Raw genomic sequence first — 18,786 nt, 5'->3', positions numbered from 1 at the left:
CGCATTCAAACTCATCTCTCTCACTTTCAAATTCAGATTCTCGCCTTCTCCAGTCTATTATTATCTCTCTTCCATTATGTGTGTTGTTTGAAATTGAAATAGAAATAGGGTTGGTTAATGTGACCCATGCAATATGTCAGGTGATTTCACATTTTCCATTGCAAAGAGAAGCACACGCAAGTCATGTGAAACTTCACATGCTTTTGGAGAAGGTGATAGTGGAGGTTTCCCATGCTTTTTCTTTAAATTTTTCTACCAACTGCAGCTTTTCTTTTCTATTCAAATGCCTTCAATCAATTCATTCAATAAAAGCGAAAGCATGAAAGAAAGAAAAAAATCAAATTCTTGAATGAATGAGTAGTATGAATAAACAAAACTGCCTTTTTTCAGAAATGAATTTCAAAGCTGCTGTGTAATTTTAAATTTTTAATCAAATTCGGGTCATAAATCGGATACCCAGTTTGTGACCCGAATTTTCGGGTACCCGTAAAACTGGGTCGGTTAGTGGGTACCTTTTTAGAGGTACCCAAATTTTCAGGTACCCGGTTTTCGGTTAAAACCGGAGCGGGTACCCGGTTTTGCACAGCCCTAAGAATGAATGTACAAGAAGCTTAAAAACCGACCAACCTACCTCAGGACAAGCCCTGGGTTAGGAGTAAAAGAATGACACTATCAAGACAACTCTTAATCTTTTTTTTTTTTTTTTTTTTCTCATTTCTCTTCTCAAAGAACTGGAACCAAACAGAGACTAAAGAATACAAAGAAATCCACCTACCACAAGACATGCCCTAGGTTAGGTTCATTAGTTTCCAAAAAACAAAAACCTCCCCAACTCTTCGCAATAGATTGCATACCAAAGGGCGGTAACCTTCGAGGCTATACAACCCATCCACCCCCAAAAGTCAAACCAACAAGAACATTCGGATCAAAGCATCCACCCTAGGAGGAATGCAACTAGCACCCCCCAACCACATGCCTCCCCAAAGAATGAAGTCAAACCTCCTCAAGAGCAAGGTACTGAGAGCGCTTTCGAAACCACGCATCACCTTTACTCAAATGCCTTAGAACCCACGAATATAGAATTAGGTAGCACCAAATTATGAGCAAGCCTTTCATTAAATGGGGACTTCTTCACTTTGGAAAGCTCCATTGTCCTCCCCCTCACAATCCGCTTAATCATATTCTCTAATGTTATGGCATCAAGGCAATCACGCCCACAGTGTCTATTATTTCTCTCTCGCCAAATATGGTAAACAATAGCTCCTAGACAAAGTCTACTAATGACATACTTGAGCTTTTTAGGTTTCCATCTATAAGATATATGGCTAATATAATCTTGCCAAGGTTGGACCACATAACCCAAGTGACACACATCAAGAAGCCGACACCAAATGTTTCTAATGAAGTTACAAGAGAAGAAGAGATTATCCAAGGATTCCATATTACAATTACAGAAACAACAAGATCCAGTTGAAGTAATTCCATAACTTACCAATTCGTCCCTTGTTTGCATTCGACCTTTAATGGCAAGCCATAAGATGAAAGAGTTCTGAGGGATAGCCCTTGGAAACCAAACAAGATGATGCCAATCCACCTGATCCTTATGAGTTCTAGTAACTTCCCAAGCTGTTTTGATTGTAAAAGAATCTGACGGGTTCAAATCCCACCTAACTCTATCATCCCTACCCAAAGGGATGAAGTCCACCGAATCTTTAATTTCCATAAGAGCCAAGGATAATAGGAAAGACCTTCTTGCCACCGGCCATTTCCATCTAGTTCCATCACAAATCTCACCAACCTTAGCATAATAGGAAAGACCCGAGTCATGAACAATCCTAGAGTCGTGCCCTTGCACTAAAGGCCCTTTTGGGTGCCAATTATCATGCCACAAGTGAATATTTTCCCCATTTCCGACAATGTAGTGGATTCTATTCCTAACTTCACTTCAAATTTCAAAACGCTCTTCCAAGCCCATGAGGCATTGCATGGGATTGAGATATCCCAAAAGCTTTTCTTACCAATCAAATAGTTTTTAACCCAATTAGCCCACCCCGAATCACCTTTAGCTTAGGCAAGGTTCTACACATTCTCATCATTGCTGCTTGATTCCATTTTTTGCTTTTTAAAATGTCGAGACCTCCCTCTTCCTTAGGAACACACACCTCCTCCCAATTCACCTTGGCTTTAGTACTCTTTATCTCCGACCCTAACCAAAGGAAGTCTCTCAACTTAGAGTCAATTTCACTATGAAAAGGATGGATTTAATAAGCATAACTCTACCCGCATAATAGAGAAAATTACTATTCCATTAATTAATCTTGCCAAGATTTTGTCCAATAGAGGTTTACAATTCGAGTACCTAATCATCTTAGTGATAAGAGGAACACCAAGATACTTCATTGGAAGTTTGCCTTCTTCGAACCAGAAATCAGAAGAGAGATCTCTTCTTTCATCAACATGAACCCTAGAGTAAAAAATGTTACTCTTGGATTGGTTAGCTTGGAGACCAGCCCATTTAGAAAACTCATCCAAAGCTTTCTTCAAGCGAGTAATGGATTCTTTGTTGGCATTACAAAACAACATCAAATCATCTGCAAAACAAAGATAGGTTAGTTTTAAATCCTTGCATCTCTAATGGAACTTGAAATCCTTGTTGGCTGACACTTTTTCCAATAATCTAGAAAGGACTTCCATGGCTATGACAAAGAGGTAAGGGGAGATAGGTTCCCCTTGCCTTAGGCCCCTAGAACCTCCAAAAAAAAAAAAAAAAAAAACCCACAAGCTCCCCATTTATTGCTATAGAGTACCTCGGGGTTATGATACATTGTTCCCCCCAATTGATGTATTGCATAGGAAACCCAAACAATTTAAGCACCTCCAAAACAAAACCCCATCTCACCCAATCATAAGCCATTATTAAATCGACTTTAATAGCACACCTCCCCTCCTTAGCCGAATCTCTATCATAGTGGTGCAGCAACTCTTGGCTGAGTAGAATATTATCCCCAATTTTCCTTCCACTAACAAAGGCCACTTATGCTTTATTAATAACCTTGGGAAGCACACCTTTAATTCTATTAACCATTATGTTGGAGATGCATTTGTAAATAGTGTTATAGTAAGAAATGGGTCTAAACTCATGGCAAGAGGATGGATTCCCACATTTGGGAATTAAGGCAATGATGGTGCAATTAAGTTCCTTAAGAAGCTTACCCGAGATAAAGAAGTGTTAAATAGCCTAGATAACCTCATTACCCACCACATTCCAAGCTTTTTGAAAGAATAGGGCACCATATCCATCTGGCCCCAGGGCTTTATTTTTATTCATCGCAAACATAGCCTTGGTGATTTCCTCCCTAGTGACCTCGACTACCATATCATTAGCTTCCTCCACTGAAATAATAGGCTCAATTAATCTCTCCAACCCATGGAAGTTCCAGCAATTCTCTTTATCTTTGAACAAGTCTTCATAGAAATCCACAAACTCATTCTTAATTCTCCCCGCATCATTGGTGTAACTATCATTCCCTACCTTCAAGGAAACAATTCTATTCTTGTTTCTCCATCCATTAACACATTTAAAGAAATAGGAAGTATTAGCATCTCCTTCTCTAAGTCACTTGATTCTTGACTTTTGCTTGGCTAAGGACTCTTCGGCCTTGGAAAGCTTAAACAACTTAGTAGTCTTGACCATTTCCTCTTGGATGATGTTCTCATTAAATGGATCCCCTCCAAATTCTTTTGGCATTCTATCAACTCTTCCCTAGCCACCTTAAACCGTTCGAATATATTCCAAAATTCTTTTTTTATTTAACCCTATAAACTCCAACGTTAAAGCTTTGAGTTTGAAAGAAAAAGCCTAAACATAGGGTTGCCTAACACTTCCATCTTCCACACTTTCTCAACTAAAGGAAGAAACTCTTCATGTTCCGTCCAGTAATTAAAGAATTTAAACGGAGTTCTCCTACCTATAGTTGGTAATCCACAATTAAGAATCATAGAGCTGTGATCCGAAACACTTGGGGGGAGAAACGTGGCAATAATGAAGGAAAACCCAAACCCCATTTTTTATTGGCCAAGACCCTATCCAACTTACACCAAATTCTTCTATTTGCATCTCCTCTATTATTCCAAGTAAAGTAATCCCCAACAAAACGGATAACATCAACTTCAACCCCTTTACACAACTCCTCTAAGTCACCACAACGAGGCTTCCAATTTGTGGAACCACCCATATTCTCCCCCATATTCCTAGTGGTGTTGAAGTCCCCTATTATAACCCAACTATCCTGGCCATAAACACTAGCTTGATGCTCCAAATCCTTCCATAGCTCAGGCCTTTCACCTAGACTATTAAGACCATAAACAAAGGAGCAAACAAAATTACAAGTAACTTTCGGCACCTCCACTCTACAATGAATTGCTTACACCATACAAGCCAAAAATTGAACCTTCACAACCTCATTACCCCATCTCACCCAAATCCTTCCTCTCTCACACTCCACGTAATTATCTACCAAAGACCACTTTTGAAACAAAGAATTCTTTACCCTATCCTTGTTACTCTCCCTAACCAGAGTCTCCAAAATTGCATATAAACAAATATTGTTACTCCTAATTAAATTACTAACCTCCTTTTGCTTTATAGGGGAATTAAGACCCTTAATGTTCCACGCGGCTGTCTTAATTATGGTTAAGATCTTTTGTGATATTTCCCTTCCTAGCCAACTTCTTCATTTGGCTTCTAGATAGCCCTTCCAATCCCCTATTCATTCCATCTTTCTCATCAACTCTCCTCAACTTCTAAAAAAAATAACTAAAAAAGATTCAAGGTCATTATCCTACACACTACTAGCCACGGGTCCCACCATCTCCACTCTCAATGAAGACTCCAAAGTCTTTTCCTTCCTAAGAACAATCTCCTTGACCCCACTCATTTCCCCTACATCAAACACAGATATACCCACATCAATCTCCTCACCACTCTTATCTTCATTTAATCTACCCTCTTCCACTATCACATTTTTTACCCCACTATTCACAATCATACCATTATCAGCCCCCACATTACCATTAAGCTCTTGGCTAAGCACTCCGAATTGGTTAGAGTTTAAGAAGGGGAACTCACCTCACAATTCTTAGGACAATCGGCCTCACCCAAATCCTCACCTTCCTTCTTTTCCTCTACCTTCTCTTTACTTACTTCTCGGGTAGTATCCAAATTCTTCTTACTATAAATTTGTCTCCACTCTAACCCATGAAATACATTTGGCTTTTTGGATAACAAAGGGTCAGTTGCCCTGAAAGCCAATTGGCAATTTCTTTGGACATGCCCAAATGTTTTACACCAAGCACACGAATATGGCTTCCACGCATATTCCACCTAAATTAATGCAATCTCACCATTTGGTAATTCTAACTCAAATTCCTCCTTAAACTTTGAAGAAGAATCCATTGCAAGGCACACTTTAGCAAATTCAAGTTTTTCACCCGATTTGGTTATATTGTACATATAAAGAGGAGTATCTATAACACTTGCTATGTGGCTTAAACTCTTAGGAGTCTATAGCTGAAGAGGGATCCCATAGAATTTTGCCCAAATGGGTACCCTTGTCACACCATTCATGCCTGAAATCAAATTAGGTGACCATAACTTCAAAAAGAAAGGTTGTCCTCCTATGAACCATGTTCCTCCTTTCAACACATCCAATTTAGTAGCCTCGTTCGGAAACTTGAGCAAGTAGCCCTCATGCCCATAAGACGTACCCCCACAGCACCAAAACGGCTCTAATTTTTGTCAACATAGCTCTTAACTTGAAAGAATATCAATTTTTTTCTCAAGGAAAAGCCCAAAAAGACAATTACTCCACTTGTCGACTCCTAATGCCGTGTAATATATATTCTCTAGCTAGTAATTCTTTGAGAGTTATAAAATAAAACTCACTAAATATTTCTTAGAAAATATATATGTATATAAGTATGTAATATAAAGCAATGTTCTGAAAACCGGATCGGGAGCCAACCCGGCCAAATGGCCGGTTCCCGGTTCGAACGGTTTGACCGGTCCGACCGACCGGTCCGACATGACGTCAGCATGCTGGTTGAAGCTGCATATCTACAATCAGCACCCCTGGTTTTGGAAACTATCAACATTCTACACTGCGTTAATGTTTGTTAATGCGTCCTGACATTTGAGTATTTGGCACTAGTTCAGACATTACAATGAGTAAACTGCCCATAGTTTTTGTATTATTAAAATAATAACTAAACAAAATCAATAAATATATTCTTTAAAAGACCATTAATTCCAAATCAACAACTACTAGCAAAATTAATGAAAATATTTAATTAATAAAAAATATTAATTAATAATTAATCACAAATCATTCAAAAATCAAAATAACGCCACCCATCTTCACTATCCTTCGTCTTGTCTCTTCCATGGAAAAGCTTCTACTGAAAAATCTTCATCTCTACCACTTTCCTTACAATAGTTGGATATTTTCCATAAAACCAAATAACAACCCACAATTAATAATCGTAATCACATCACAAACCCACAGCATAGAATAACAAAAAAATGATACAACCTTTCCTAACATCAGAGGTTGAAGCTGGCAGACGGTAGCTACGACGGGTGGCATATGGCAGCTCGTAGATGGCAGCAGACGGCAACAGATGTGAAGGCTGAAGCTGAAATCTGAGCTGAAATGACTTATCCGGCAGATCAGCAATGGAGATGGTGATGATTGAAGAATTCACGTTGAAGACTAGAAGACTGGAAGTTGAAGAATGAAGCGCTGAAGCAAAGTAGAGCAGACTGCAGACCGAAAACTTGAAGACTGAAGAGTGAAGACGTGAGGCGCTGAAGCTTAGCTGAAAGCTTGAAGGAGATCTGACTTCTGAGATCTCGAATGGAGGACACGAAGAGGAGGACTAGACTGGAGAGTGGAGGAGATCGTGAATGGCAGTAGCAAACAGCAAACCAGATGAAAAAGTGAGAAGTTGAAGAAGGGAGACAGCTCTGTATCAGTGTATCTGTAGCTCAAAAAGCAAATTAAAAATGTGTTTTTTAATAAAAATTTTGAGGGTTTGGTTTGAGTTTGACAGTTTGACTTTTTTGTGTGCGCATGTGATTGTTTTGAATTTTTAAATTTTTTTTTTAATTTCATGTGTTAAACCGGAAATGTGTGGACCGGAAATTTGTTAAATAACGGTTGGACTGTCGGTTTGCTACAGTACGACGGTCCAACCGCGGTTTGAAACGGCTTAATGGCAAATCCCGGTTATTTGCTCTCTTCAAACCGGAAATGTAAGCGGGTGACGGTCCGACTAGTTCGATCGCCCGGTCCAGTCCGGGTTTCAGAACCTTGATATAAAGCCCAAAACACTAACTTTAATTTATATACATATCTCTACATAAGTCAACTAAATTATATAAATAAGTACAAAATATTCTCGGATAGTAGTGCCAAACTCCTCCGCTAATTGACGTCCCACCCAATTGTATCTCATCTAGTAAAACGGTAAAATTAACGGAGTGAACACTAATTGCTCAGTAAGTAAATCAAACTAAACTACTGTTCTTCCTCCTTTACTCATGTTTTGGCTTTCCTTTCTCACTTTAAGCTTTTCTATTATTCTCCATTCTCTTCTAATATTCTAATTTGTTAGTTACTAACATGCAAGCACAATTAATAAAAACTGGAATATCACTGAACACAATAGGAAATTCTGGTTAGTAGAAGTAGTGTAATACATATGCACAAATAAATAAACTTTTTCTAAGAAATAAATTTTTCTTTTTTGTTTTCTATTCCTTATTCTGTTTCTCTTTTATTTTTCTTTATTCTATTTTGATTTGCCGATCGGACTAGGTTGAGGCATGGATTTGGAACCCTAGCCATGTGAGTGTGTTATGAAATTCTTTCTAGATATAGCCCTCATCCACATGCACTTCTAACGGACTTTACAAATTCTGCTTTTCTATTATGAGGCCACCCACTGATGGCAGCGTGCATGTAGGAATTTTCTACTTCTCTGTCACTCACGAGTTCCCCATCACAACAACCTTCTAATATAACATTTTATATTTCTTCTAAATAAAAATTCAGATTATGTAAATTCTTCAAATATAGTCTTTAATAAATGAATCTACAAGCAATTTATTTTCTTTCATTCTCTCACTTCTTACTAACATTTTTCTTTAATATTCTCACTTATATATATAACCAAGCTTATTCTTCGCTATTCTTTCTAAATTTAAGTACTTAAATTTAAGAATGCATTATAGCATATAAATATATCATTACATAGCTACCATTCTCTACCATCAACAAGGCCATAACAAAGCAACAAGCTAACATACTCATACATGCATTTCTCTTTGAATTTTTATCAAACAATTTACATGCACATGCAAATACTAAATTGACTACACTTCCACATCTATCTCAAGCCACCAAAATTGGAGCAAAAACTCCCTATAGTTAATCTCAAACCTGACCAAAAATCATCACTCCATTATTCAACAACAATTCTTCCATATTTCATCCAAACTTCCACCAATTCACCGTATACATATGAACTACTTCTCATGGTTGGATTTACACATCATTCAACATTAATTCAACCAATAATTCTCACCATACAAGCACATACAAACATACAAGAATACTCTACACAATTATTGGTCAAATCAAAGCTAAAGTTGGGTTTACTTACCTTAAATTTGAGCAATACTAGTAATATAACCTCCCTTTGTTAAAACTCTCTTCTTCTTGAACCTAAATCATATAAAACCACAAGAACTTAAAACTTTAAAGTTTAATCTCACATCTTGGTGCTAGAATCTTACCTATGAATGCTTTAGGATTGAAAATCTACAAAGATTAAGCCAAATCCTATGAAGTTGCTTTGGAATTTGTTGAAGAAATTTGAGAGCACTTAGGTGAAGGGTGGCGTACAGGGGTGAACCCAGGCCCCTTGAGGGTAGGCCTAGGCCTGCCCTAAACTTTAAAAAAAAAAATTGCAAAGTTTTTTTGAAAGGTTAAAAAAAGTAAAAAGTTAAAAAATGAAAAAGTTAGGTTTTGTCTTTTGTATATACAACTTTTTCTTCCCCAATTCCCAACTTCCCTTTTACATGATGGTTAAGGCTCAACCTTGAACTAGAAATTAAAAAAATCCCCCATTGAGCAGCTTCTTGATCAACTTGAGCCACCAGTGAGCAACATTGTAAGTGATATTTATCTTTTGTGGGCTACAAGTATTGGTAACAGCAAAAATATTCCTGTAGGCTGTAGCCATTCTTTGCATAACATCGGCAACATTTTTGAGCAAGCTGCAATACTTTAGCCAGATTGAAGATCAAGATTTGCTGGTGGATTTGTTGGGTATGTATTATATAGTCATCCTCTCTTATAGATGTTTTTATTTATTTATTTTAAATCTGCAATAATATTTCTATCGATAATTTACACAAAAGAATAAAATTTTCAGAATCTTGTATGAGAAAATTGACCAAAATTTTGTGTTTTAGTACAAAACAATCGTCGTAATGAATGTACGTATGTCTTGATTTATGATTATCAAAACTGAATATATAAAAATCCCCTTCTCAACTTCTCTCACTCATGTCTCCATCTCTCATTGGAGGCAATTAAATATTTAAATATATCATGTCTGGTGTGTTAAATTAAAATATGTCTTATGTATCATGTATCATGTGTTTAAATGTATCATGGTTTGTTCATGTATCTTATTCAAGAGAAAATTAAGTTGCTAAATTATTATTATTATTTTTTTATAGGAATCTCTTTGTCTCTTATTTTTGGGATCCCATTTTGGTACTAACTCATTATATGTTTATTGGATTTGGAATCCAAAGCATTAACAAATAAGATTATGATATCCAATTATTTTAAGAGACTGAAGAAAAGTCCAGCGAAAAATGTTGATGGAGACTCTACTGATATTGAGGTTAATCAAACCCCATTAGAAAAAGAAGCCCCACAACAGCGACAACACCACAAAGTAAAAGAAGCTCAACCTTCAATCGGGTTGTTCAATTTAGATGAGCTTGAAACTGACCCAGGATTAAGGATACCAATTAACGAGCTTTGTTGTACTGACAAACAAAAAGAGGAAGTTCGAAGAGCATACTTGTTGAAAGGTCTTTGCCAACTTAAAGATCAACTTTCATTTCACTCCTTTTGGAGATAAAAAGCATAGGTTTACATCAGAATGGTGCAAATAAGGTTCACGTTGGATGGAATATAGTGTGGCAAAAGATGCAATCTTCTATTTGAATTGTTATATTTTCAAACCCAATTATGGTGACCAAGCAGGTGGTGAAGTTTTTGTGAATAACGGATATAATAACTGGAAAGACAAAGCAAAAGTGAAAAAACATGTTGGTGATCATTCTAGTACTCATAACCAATGTCATGCCAAGTGTGTTGATTTGATGAACCAAAGGCAATAGATCGATGTAAATCTTGCTTGGGTGTCGAAAAATGGTAAATTGGACTATTGCATTCGCTTGAATGCATCAATTGATTGCATTAGATTCCTTTTACATTAGGGATTAGCATTTCGTAGTCATAACGAGTCGGTTGAATATGAAAATCAAGGTAACTTTATGGAACTATTGAAGTTTCTATCCAATCACAATGACAACATAAAGAAAGTTGTGCTGGGAAATGCTCCGAAAAACCATCAAATGATGGCCCCAAAATCTAGAGGCAACTAACTAGTGTTTATGCTCATTTGACGAGCAAGAAAATTGTTGCAAAATTGTGAGAGATAAACAACTGTTTTCTTTACTAGTTGATGAATCTCGTGATGTGGCAATGAAAGAACAAATGGCTATTGTTTTTCACTATGTGGACAAAATAGGTTGTGTTATTGAACATTTTATGGGGATTGTGCATGTTAAGAATACTTCTGCAAAGTCTTTGAAAATTGCAATAGATGCCTTTTTTGTAAAGTATGGATTGAGTTTGACAAGTTTACGGGGCCAAGGTTACGATGAAGCAAGCAATATGAGGGGTGAGTTCAATGGTTTGAAGACTTTGATATTGAGAGAAAATAAATTTGCTTTCTACGTCCATTGTTTCTCTCATCAACTCCAATTGGCGCTAGTCAAAGTTGTAAGTAAACATTCAGGATTGGGTGAATTTTTTTAAACTCTTTTTACGTTAGCAGACACTGTAGCAGCATCTTTCAAGCACAGAGATCTTCTATGTGATAAACAATGTGAATATGTGATATTTTTGATTTCTAATGGTGATACTCAGACAGGAAGCAGTTTAAATCAAGAATGCACTATTAAATGACTAGGAGATACACGTTGGGGTTCACACATAGGGACAATTCATAGTATCATAAATTTATTTTCTTCTGTTGTTGGTGTGCTCAGAGTGATTGAGAGTGAAGGAGATGATTGGCAAAACAAAAGTCAAGCAAGGAGGTTATTGCGAATCATGGAGAATTTTGAATTCATCTTTTTGTTATTCTTAATGAAGAAAGTATTGGGAATCATATATGAACCGTTACAAGCATTATAAAGAAAAGATCAAGATCTTCTTAATGTCATGCAGTTTGTACAAATTTCAAAGCGTCGATTGCATAAATTGAGAAATGAAGATGTTGGATTTCAATACAAAAATTGGCAGCAAAACAGCAGCAGCAAACCAGTGAAAGAACAGTAATGAAAGAACAGTAATGAAACAATAGAATAACAGCAGTGAAACAGTAGGGAGACAGCAACAATACAACAGTGAAATAGCAACAAACATAGTAGCAAAATAGTAGCAAGACAGCAGCATCAAGGCGTGCAAAAGCACTGTCCTTAAGATTAGAATTCCACCCCTACTGGAAGAATCTTCGTGGTGCAACAAAGCTCAACAGCGGATTGACCTCCAAGATACAATGACGAATCTTCTTATAGAGTGCACACTCTAATAGAGATTTAGAACAATATAAGAAAAGTAACAGTGGTGACGGAGAGCTGAAAAGTTAAAAAACACAGAGAAATAAAGATTTTTCAAGTGAAAAGTTGTGTCTTTCAAATGAGAAAACCACCCCCTTTTTATACTTGAAATTCTGCCCATTTCCCTTGCTGTAACCGATGTTAATCAATTGCTTTTAAAACCATAACTGCCCATTTGAATTGCAATAACTTGGAACAATTCAGTTGCCTTTAATACGTAATAGTCCAACAAAAAAGCAATATTCAATATCAATTGCACATAACAGTCCAAAAGCAATTAAAGTTTCAATTGCTTTTAACACATAATAGTCCAAAAGCGATTAAAATCACATAACAGTCCAAAGCAATTAAAATTTGGTATTTTGAAATACCATAATAGCAGTTTTTATCACAGAAGACACTTGCTTCGACATATTGTTGAAAGAAGCTTATGATCTGTGTAAAGATAATGACATACCAATCCCGAAGAACATGGAAGATAATTTTGGGAGGACAAAACGACAGATTAAGCCAATTACGAATAAACATCATTTTAAGATGGAATTAATGTACACAGTATTAGATTACATTCAAGAATAACTCAATAATCGTTTTGATGAAGTAAATATGAGGTTGCTTCAGTGTATGACATCTCTTGATCCAAGTAACTCTTTTGCTGCATTTAACAAAGACAGATTACTTGAGTTTGCAAAGTTCTATATTGCCGATTTTCCTTAACACGATATTTGGTTGCTCGATAGTCAACTTGAAAACTATTATGAGGATGTGAGCACCAACGCCAATTTCACTCATGTTGATGGGATTGCCAATCTTGCAAAAAAAAAAAAAAAAAAAAAAAAAAAATGGTTGAGTTTAAGAAGGATGTTGCTTACGACAAAGTTTTCTTGCTTATTAAATTAGCACTAGTTTTGCCCATGGCTATTGCAACAGTTGAAAGGGTGTTCTCTGCAATGAATCTTTTTAAGAATACTTTGCGTAATCGAATGGGAGACGAGTGGATGAACAATTGCTTAGTAGTTTACAGTGTTGCTACAATTCAAAATGAAGATATCATGAACATTTTCAGAACATAATGAAGTGGAAATCGTGTTAAATTGAAGATCTTCAGGTATACATTACTTCTACTCTTTCATCTTTAAATAATAATATCATATTATTTAGATCTTTAGGTATACCATTCTAACTTGATTTTTGGGTCAATAAGAAGAGGATGTGTGGATCTTTAATATAGCGATTGAGTTAGAATGTTAACGTCTGGATCTGGATTTGGAGTGACTGTAATCCATCTCTTTGTAAACCCTTGTGTATTTCACTTTGTTAGAGTTGTGATTGAGCTCTAAATTTGTTAGAATATTTTGCTGGATTTGTGGTTGTTGTACTCTTTTGATTATATTGGATTTAAGTGGATCGTTAGATTAGCGTGGTTTTTTTATCTCTTCACATTGAAGAGGGTTTTCTAGTAAATTTTTTTTTGTGTTTCCTTGTGAATTGATGTTATTTCTTATGTTTTCACTACTTGATTAGAAACAGTGGATATATATATATTCCCATTTTACCCTTGATTTTCCAAGAAATTTCATCATATCCTTTAGTCAATTACATAATTGCCCTCATTTCTGTTATCTTCTCCATATATTATACTTCCTTTCACTCCCCACTCTTTCATCAATATGAGTGAAATGACCATTTTACCCCTAATAAATTTTAAAGAATTTTCTTAATATTTGTCCAAGATAACTCCAACGAAATTCAACTAAAGGTTTACGGATAAATAAAGTTAAGTACCTTGAGGTGGGTGTTAAATGCCGAACTTCACTAGGAATTAAAATTCTAATCTTATACCCACCTTGCTTAGATTTGGTTTAACATATTCAAGGGAGACATTAGAACTGTTTCCAAGCTCCTTCCACCCTTTTCACCGGTTTTTCATCAGCTACCAATTGGCTTTTTGCTTGGAAGACCGGGGTGGTGTGGGGGGGGGGGGGGGGGGGGGGGGGGGGGTGGGGTGTGGTGTTGTTGGAATGGGGGGGATATCATTGGTAACCTCATTAACTTTTGCTTGCCCATCTTTAATAAAACTATCTTAACCATTAGAACCATTCCCTAGCTTCGGGTTGACATTCCCTTGACTCTCTCAGCCATTAACAACTTCATGGGAGCTCATTTACATCCCATTTTCACTAGCATAATACTAAAGGAAGGAATTTTTTTACTTCACTACCACACCCAAATGCTTCAACAATTTCGGAATCCTACAAACCGCAGCTTTTTCCACCCACACCATCCTCCTTCTTCAAACTCGGAATTCCCCTATCACCCCCAAATTCTTTTTGTTACTTTATTTCTTCAATGTAAATGCTTCCTATAAATAATTTAACAGAATCCCCTAGAGTTGAATATATATATACCAAAATGCTTATGAAAATCATAATTTCCCTTCAAAAGATGAGATATAGTTGAGTGAAAAGATTGGATAAAGCTTAACCGGATGTCATCATAGAGGTTCAATTTAAAAAGAATTGTAAGCAGGGTAGACTTAGAGATTTTGTTTAAGATTTCAGCTCAACTATAAATACACAAACTCTCTCTTGATAGCTTTCATGGAAAAAGATCAAATGGAAGATAAAAGTGGTTATGAAAAATATTATGTATTTTTTGTTTTTAGTCTCATGATATACTTATTATCTAATTTTTTATTTGATTTATTAAATATTTATTATGAATTTTATATTAAATGGGACTTAGAGAGAACTTTAGTTGGGCTCTCATAACACCACTCCCAACTTAAAGTGAAGCTATTTGCACCCCTTTTTTTAAAGACACCCATTTTCAAGTTTTAAAATTAATTTTTTTTTCTTATGACCTCCCATAAATTCTATAAATACCATTCATCTCTATTTTATTATTTAAAGAGTTAACATTCATTTTCTTATATATGCTATATACCCCCAGCATAATAAATTTAAAGTTCAAGAAAAAGTTAAAGCTAAAAAAAAATCTTTGTGCATAATCCAAAAACATAATAAATTTAAACAACGCAAAAAATATATAAATTAAAATAGTTATTAATATTTAAAGAAAAAAGTAATTATAAATTTATACTTACAATATTTCTTCTAACCTGATATATTTTATGCCTTCGTAAACTATAACAAGCTCCTCGGTTGATCACTTTCCAGTCTCTGTTCTAATGGCTTCTTTCACTCGGTTCAGAAACTGAGCCATGGGAGACATTTGAAAAATTGTGACAATGGAGATGAAACGATGAAGAAAAATGGTGGAAGCGGTTGCATATAGAGATGAGGAAAATCAGAATGCTCAATGTTCTTACCTGCATGATACATGGGACGACACCAGCAAAAAAATTCGTTTGTGTGCCGCACTATAACTAAGGATTTACTGCCAATTGTCTTCCTTGCACTAATGGCGTGGGTGGATGTTGTTTGCTGTGGTTTTCTCTTGTGAGCTGCTGAGAGAGTATCTCCAGAGAGCATTGTTAAAGGTAATGTAATGGCCATGCTGTGATGTGATGTGCTTCTTCTTATTCATTCTAACTATACTAATATTAACGGATACATATACATGAATTGTTAATTAAATAAAAACATATAATTATCCATTTATATATATTTCCTTAGTGACTAGCTAAGATCTCTCATCATTCTAATTCTAAATTCAGTTCCATGAACCATGAATGGCTGCTGTTGATTGTAAAATTGAAGTTATGTTGTATTCTATTTGGTGGCTGCTCTTATTGTATGATTGATTCAATGAATATTAATTGTCGCAGAAGCCTATGTCTTGCCAGCCGAGTGAATGGGCACTCTACTTTAGAATCAAATGCGCTTCGATCTACCATTTTTCATGTAGACATAATTCTATAATTTATATACAAAACCTATATATATATTAAGGTATCAAAAATATTTGTAAAATATAGAAAATAAAATTAATTTAATAATTTAATATTTAAATACATTTGTCCTAAAGCTGGGTTCCCTGATCCAATACTCTGACAGGAACTAGGCCAGGCTGGTGGGCTTGTGAATCATGGCCCAATTGTTTTTCAACCATTTATGTAAAATTATTAGAATCTTTGTTTTTAAAAGATCATTGCAGTGAGGTAGTTTGAGATTACGTTCATTATCAACTTTAAGCTCTTTTTCAACTTCAAATCAGTGTTTTAATAACCAACCCAAGGTGAAACTCGGCAAAGTTGTTCATCTTCTAAAAATTACAATTAAGTCCCCACAAGTTTAAAACGTAGCAAACACACCCCAAATACAAATCGGCGGTGACACTCCAAATGCAATCGCAATTATCCTTTCACCCCATAACCTAAAAAATCGACCCAGAATCTGGATGAAATCAGTTCAATTTCGGCCAAATCTCACCACTGCAACATTGAGAACCCAGGCCAAATCTCACCACCGTCGGCATAAAAAACCACTAAAATGCTCCCCTCCGTCTCTTGACAAAAACCCATCTCACTCCGCCCCCATTGGCCTCGCCAATCGTTGGCAAAAGCCGATTGTCGCCAATTGATGTACACAGTTTTAGATAACATTCAAGAAGAACTCAATAATCGTTTTGATGAAGTAAATATGAGGTTGCTTCAGTGTATGGCATCTCTTGATCCAAGTAACTCTTTTGATGCATTTAACAAAGACAGATTACTTGAGTTTGCAAAGTTCTATCTTACCGATTTTCCTCAACACAATATTTGGTTGCTCGATAGTCAACTTGAAAACTATTATGAGGATGTTAGCACCAACACCAATTTCATTCATGTTGATGGGATTGCCAATCTTGCAAAAAAAAAAAATAAATAAATAAATAATGGTTGAGTTTAAGAAGGATGTTGCTTATGACAAAGTTTTCTTACTTATTAATTAGCACTAGTTTTGCCCGTGGCTACTGCAACAGTTGAAAGGGTGTTCTCTGCAATGAATCTTTTTAAGAATACTTTGCGTAATCGAATGGGAGACGAGTGGATGAACAATTGCTTAGTAGTTTACATTGAAAATGAAGTTTTTGCTACAATTCAAAATGAAGATATCATTGAACATTTTCAGAACATAATGAAGTAGAAAATCGTGTTAAATTGAAGATCTTCAGGTGTACTATTCTAACTTGCTTTCATCTTTAAATAATAAATAATCAATATTATTTAGATCTTTAGGTATATCATTCTAACTTGATTTTTGGGTCAATAAGAAGAGGATGTGTGGATCTTTAATATAGACGGTTGAGTTAGAATGTTAATGTCTGCATCTGGATTTGGAGTGATTGTAATCCATCTCCTTGTAAACCTTTGTGTATTTTACTTTCGTTAGAATTGTGATTGAGCTCTAAATTTGTGTAGAATATTTTTGGAGGATTTGTGGTTGTTGTAAATTCTTTTGATTATATTGGATTTAAGTGAATCGTTAGATTACCGTGGTTTTTTTATCTCTTTACATTGAAGAGGTTTTTCCATATAAATTTTTTTTTTGTGTTTCCTTGTGAATTGAATGTTATTTTTTTATGTTTTCACTACTTGATTAGCAAACAGTGGCGGAGCGACGAGGCCCCCTGGTCAAAAATCCTAGGTCCGCCACTAGTGGAGTGTACAAGGGGTGGAAAAACTAGGGTTTCATCTATTGAATCCTTATATATATATATTCCCATTTTACCCTTGTATTTTCTAAGAAATTTCATCTATGTCCTTTAATCAATGACATAATTGCCCTCATTTCTGTTATCTTCTCCATATTATTATACTTCCTTTCACTCACCACTCTTTTATCTAATTATGAGTGAAATGGCCATTTTACCCCGAATAAAATTTTAAAGAATTTTCTTAATATTTGTCCAAGATAACTCCAACGAAATTCAACTGAAGGTATTACGGTATAAATAGAGTTACGTACCTTGAGGTGGGTTTTAAATGCTGCAACTTCACTGGCAATTAAAATTCTAATCTTAGGACCCACCTTGCTTAGATTTGGTTTAACATATTCAAGGGACACATTAGATTTCTTAGACATTAGAACGTTTTTTCCAAGCTCCTTTTTCCACCCTTTTCACCGGTTTCTCATCCACGCTACCAATTGGTTTTTTGCTTGGAAGGGGGTGGGAATCATTGGTAACCTCATTAACTTTTGCTTGCCCATCTTTAATAAAACTCTCTTTACCATTAGAACCATTCCCTAGCTTCGGGTTGACATTCCCTTGACTCTCTCAGCCATTAACAACTTCATGGGAGCTCATTTACATCCCATTTTCACTAGCATTAATACTAAAGGAAGGAAGTTTTTTTACTTCACTACCATCACCCAAATTTGCTTCAACAATTTCGGAATCCATAAAACCGCAGCTTTTTCCACCCACACAATCTCTCCTTCTTCAAACTCGGAATTCCCCCCATCACCCCACCCAAATTCAATTTTTGTTACCTTTATTTCTTCAATGTAAATGCTTCCTATAAATAATTTAACAGAATCCCCCTAGAGTTGAATATATATATATATACCAAAATGCTTATGAAAATCATAATTTCCCTCTCAAAAGATGAGATATAGTTGAGTGAAAAGATTGGATAAAGCTTAACCGGGTGTCATCATAGAGTTTCAATTTAAAAAGAATTGTAAGCAGGGTAGACTTAGAGATTTTGTTTAAGATTTCAGCTCAACTATAAATACACAAACTCTCTCTTGATTAGCTTTCATGGAAAAAGATCAAATGGAAGATAAAAGTGGTTATGAAAAATATTATGTATTTTTTTGTTTTCTAGTCTCATGCATATACTTATT

The 18,786-nt window shown here is 35.6% G+C and overlaps 1 protein-coding gene across 1 annotated transcript in view; it reads left to right on the top strand.

Moving 5' to 3' along the window:
- Positions 1-9,903: 9,903 nt before the first annotated feature.
- LOC116111065 (glucan endo-1,3-beta-glucosidase 8-like) overlaps positions 9,904-18,786 on the top strand; it is a 29,175-nt gene continuing 20,292 nt past the window's right edge. The window contains exons 1-2 of the mRNA XM_031397269.1: positions 9,904-10,171; positions 10,828-11,049. Of these exons, the coding sequence (XP_031253129.1) occupies positions 9,904-10,171; positions 10,828-11,049 (490 nt within the window). The remainder of the gene's footprint in view (positions 10,172-10,827; positions 11,050-18,786) is intronic.

This window comes from Pistacia vera, unplaced genomic scaffold (assembly GCF_008641045.1).
Source record: "Pistacia vera cultivar Batoury unplaced genomic scaffold, PisVer_v2 Contig625, whole genome shotgun sequence".
NCBI lineage: Eukaryota > Viridiplantae > Streptophyta > Magnoliopsida > Sapindales > Anacardiaceae > Pistacia > Pistacia vera.
This window is presented reverse-complemented; position numbering and strand designations above follow the sequence as displayed.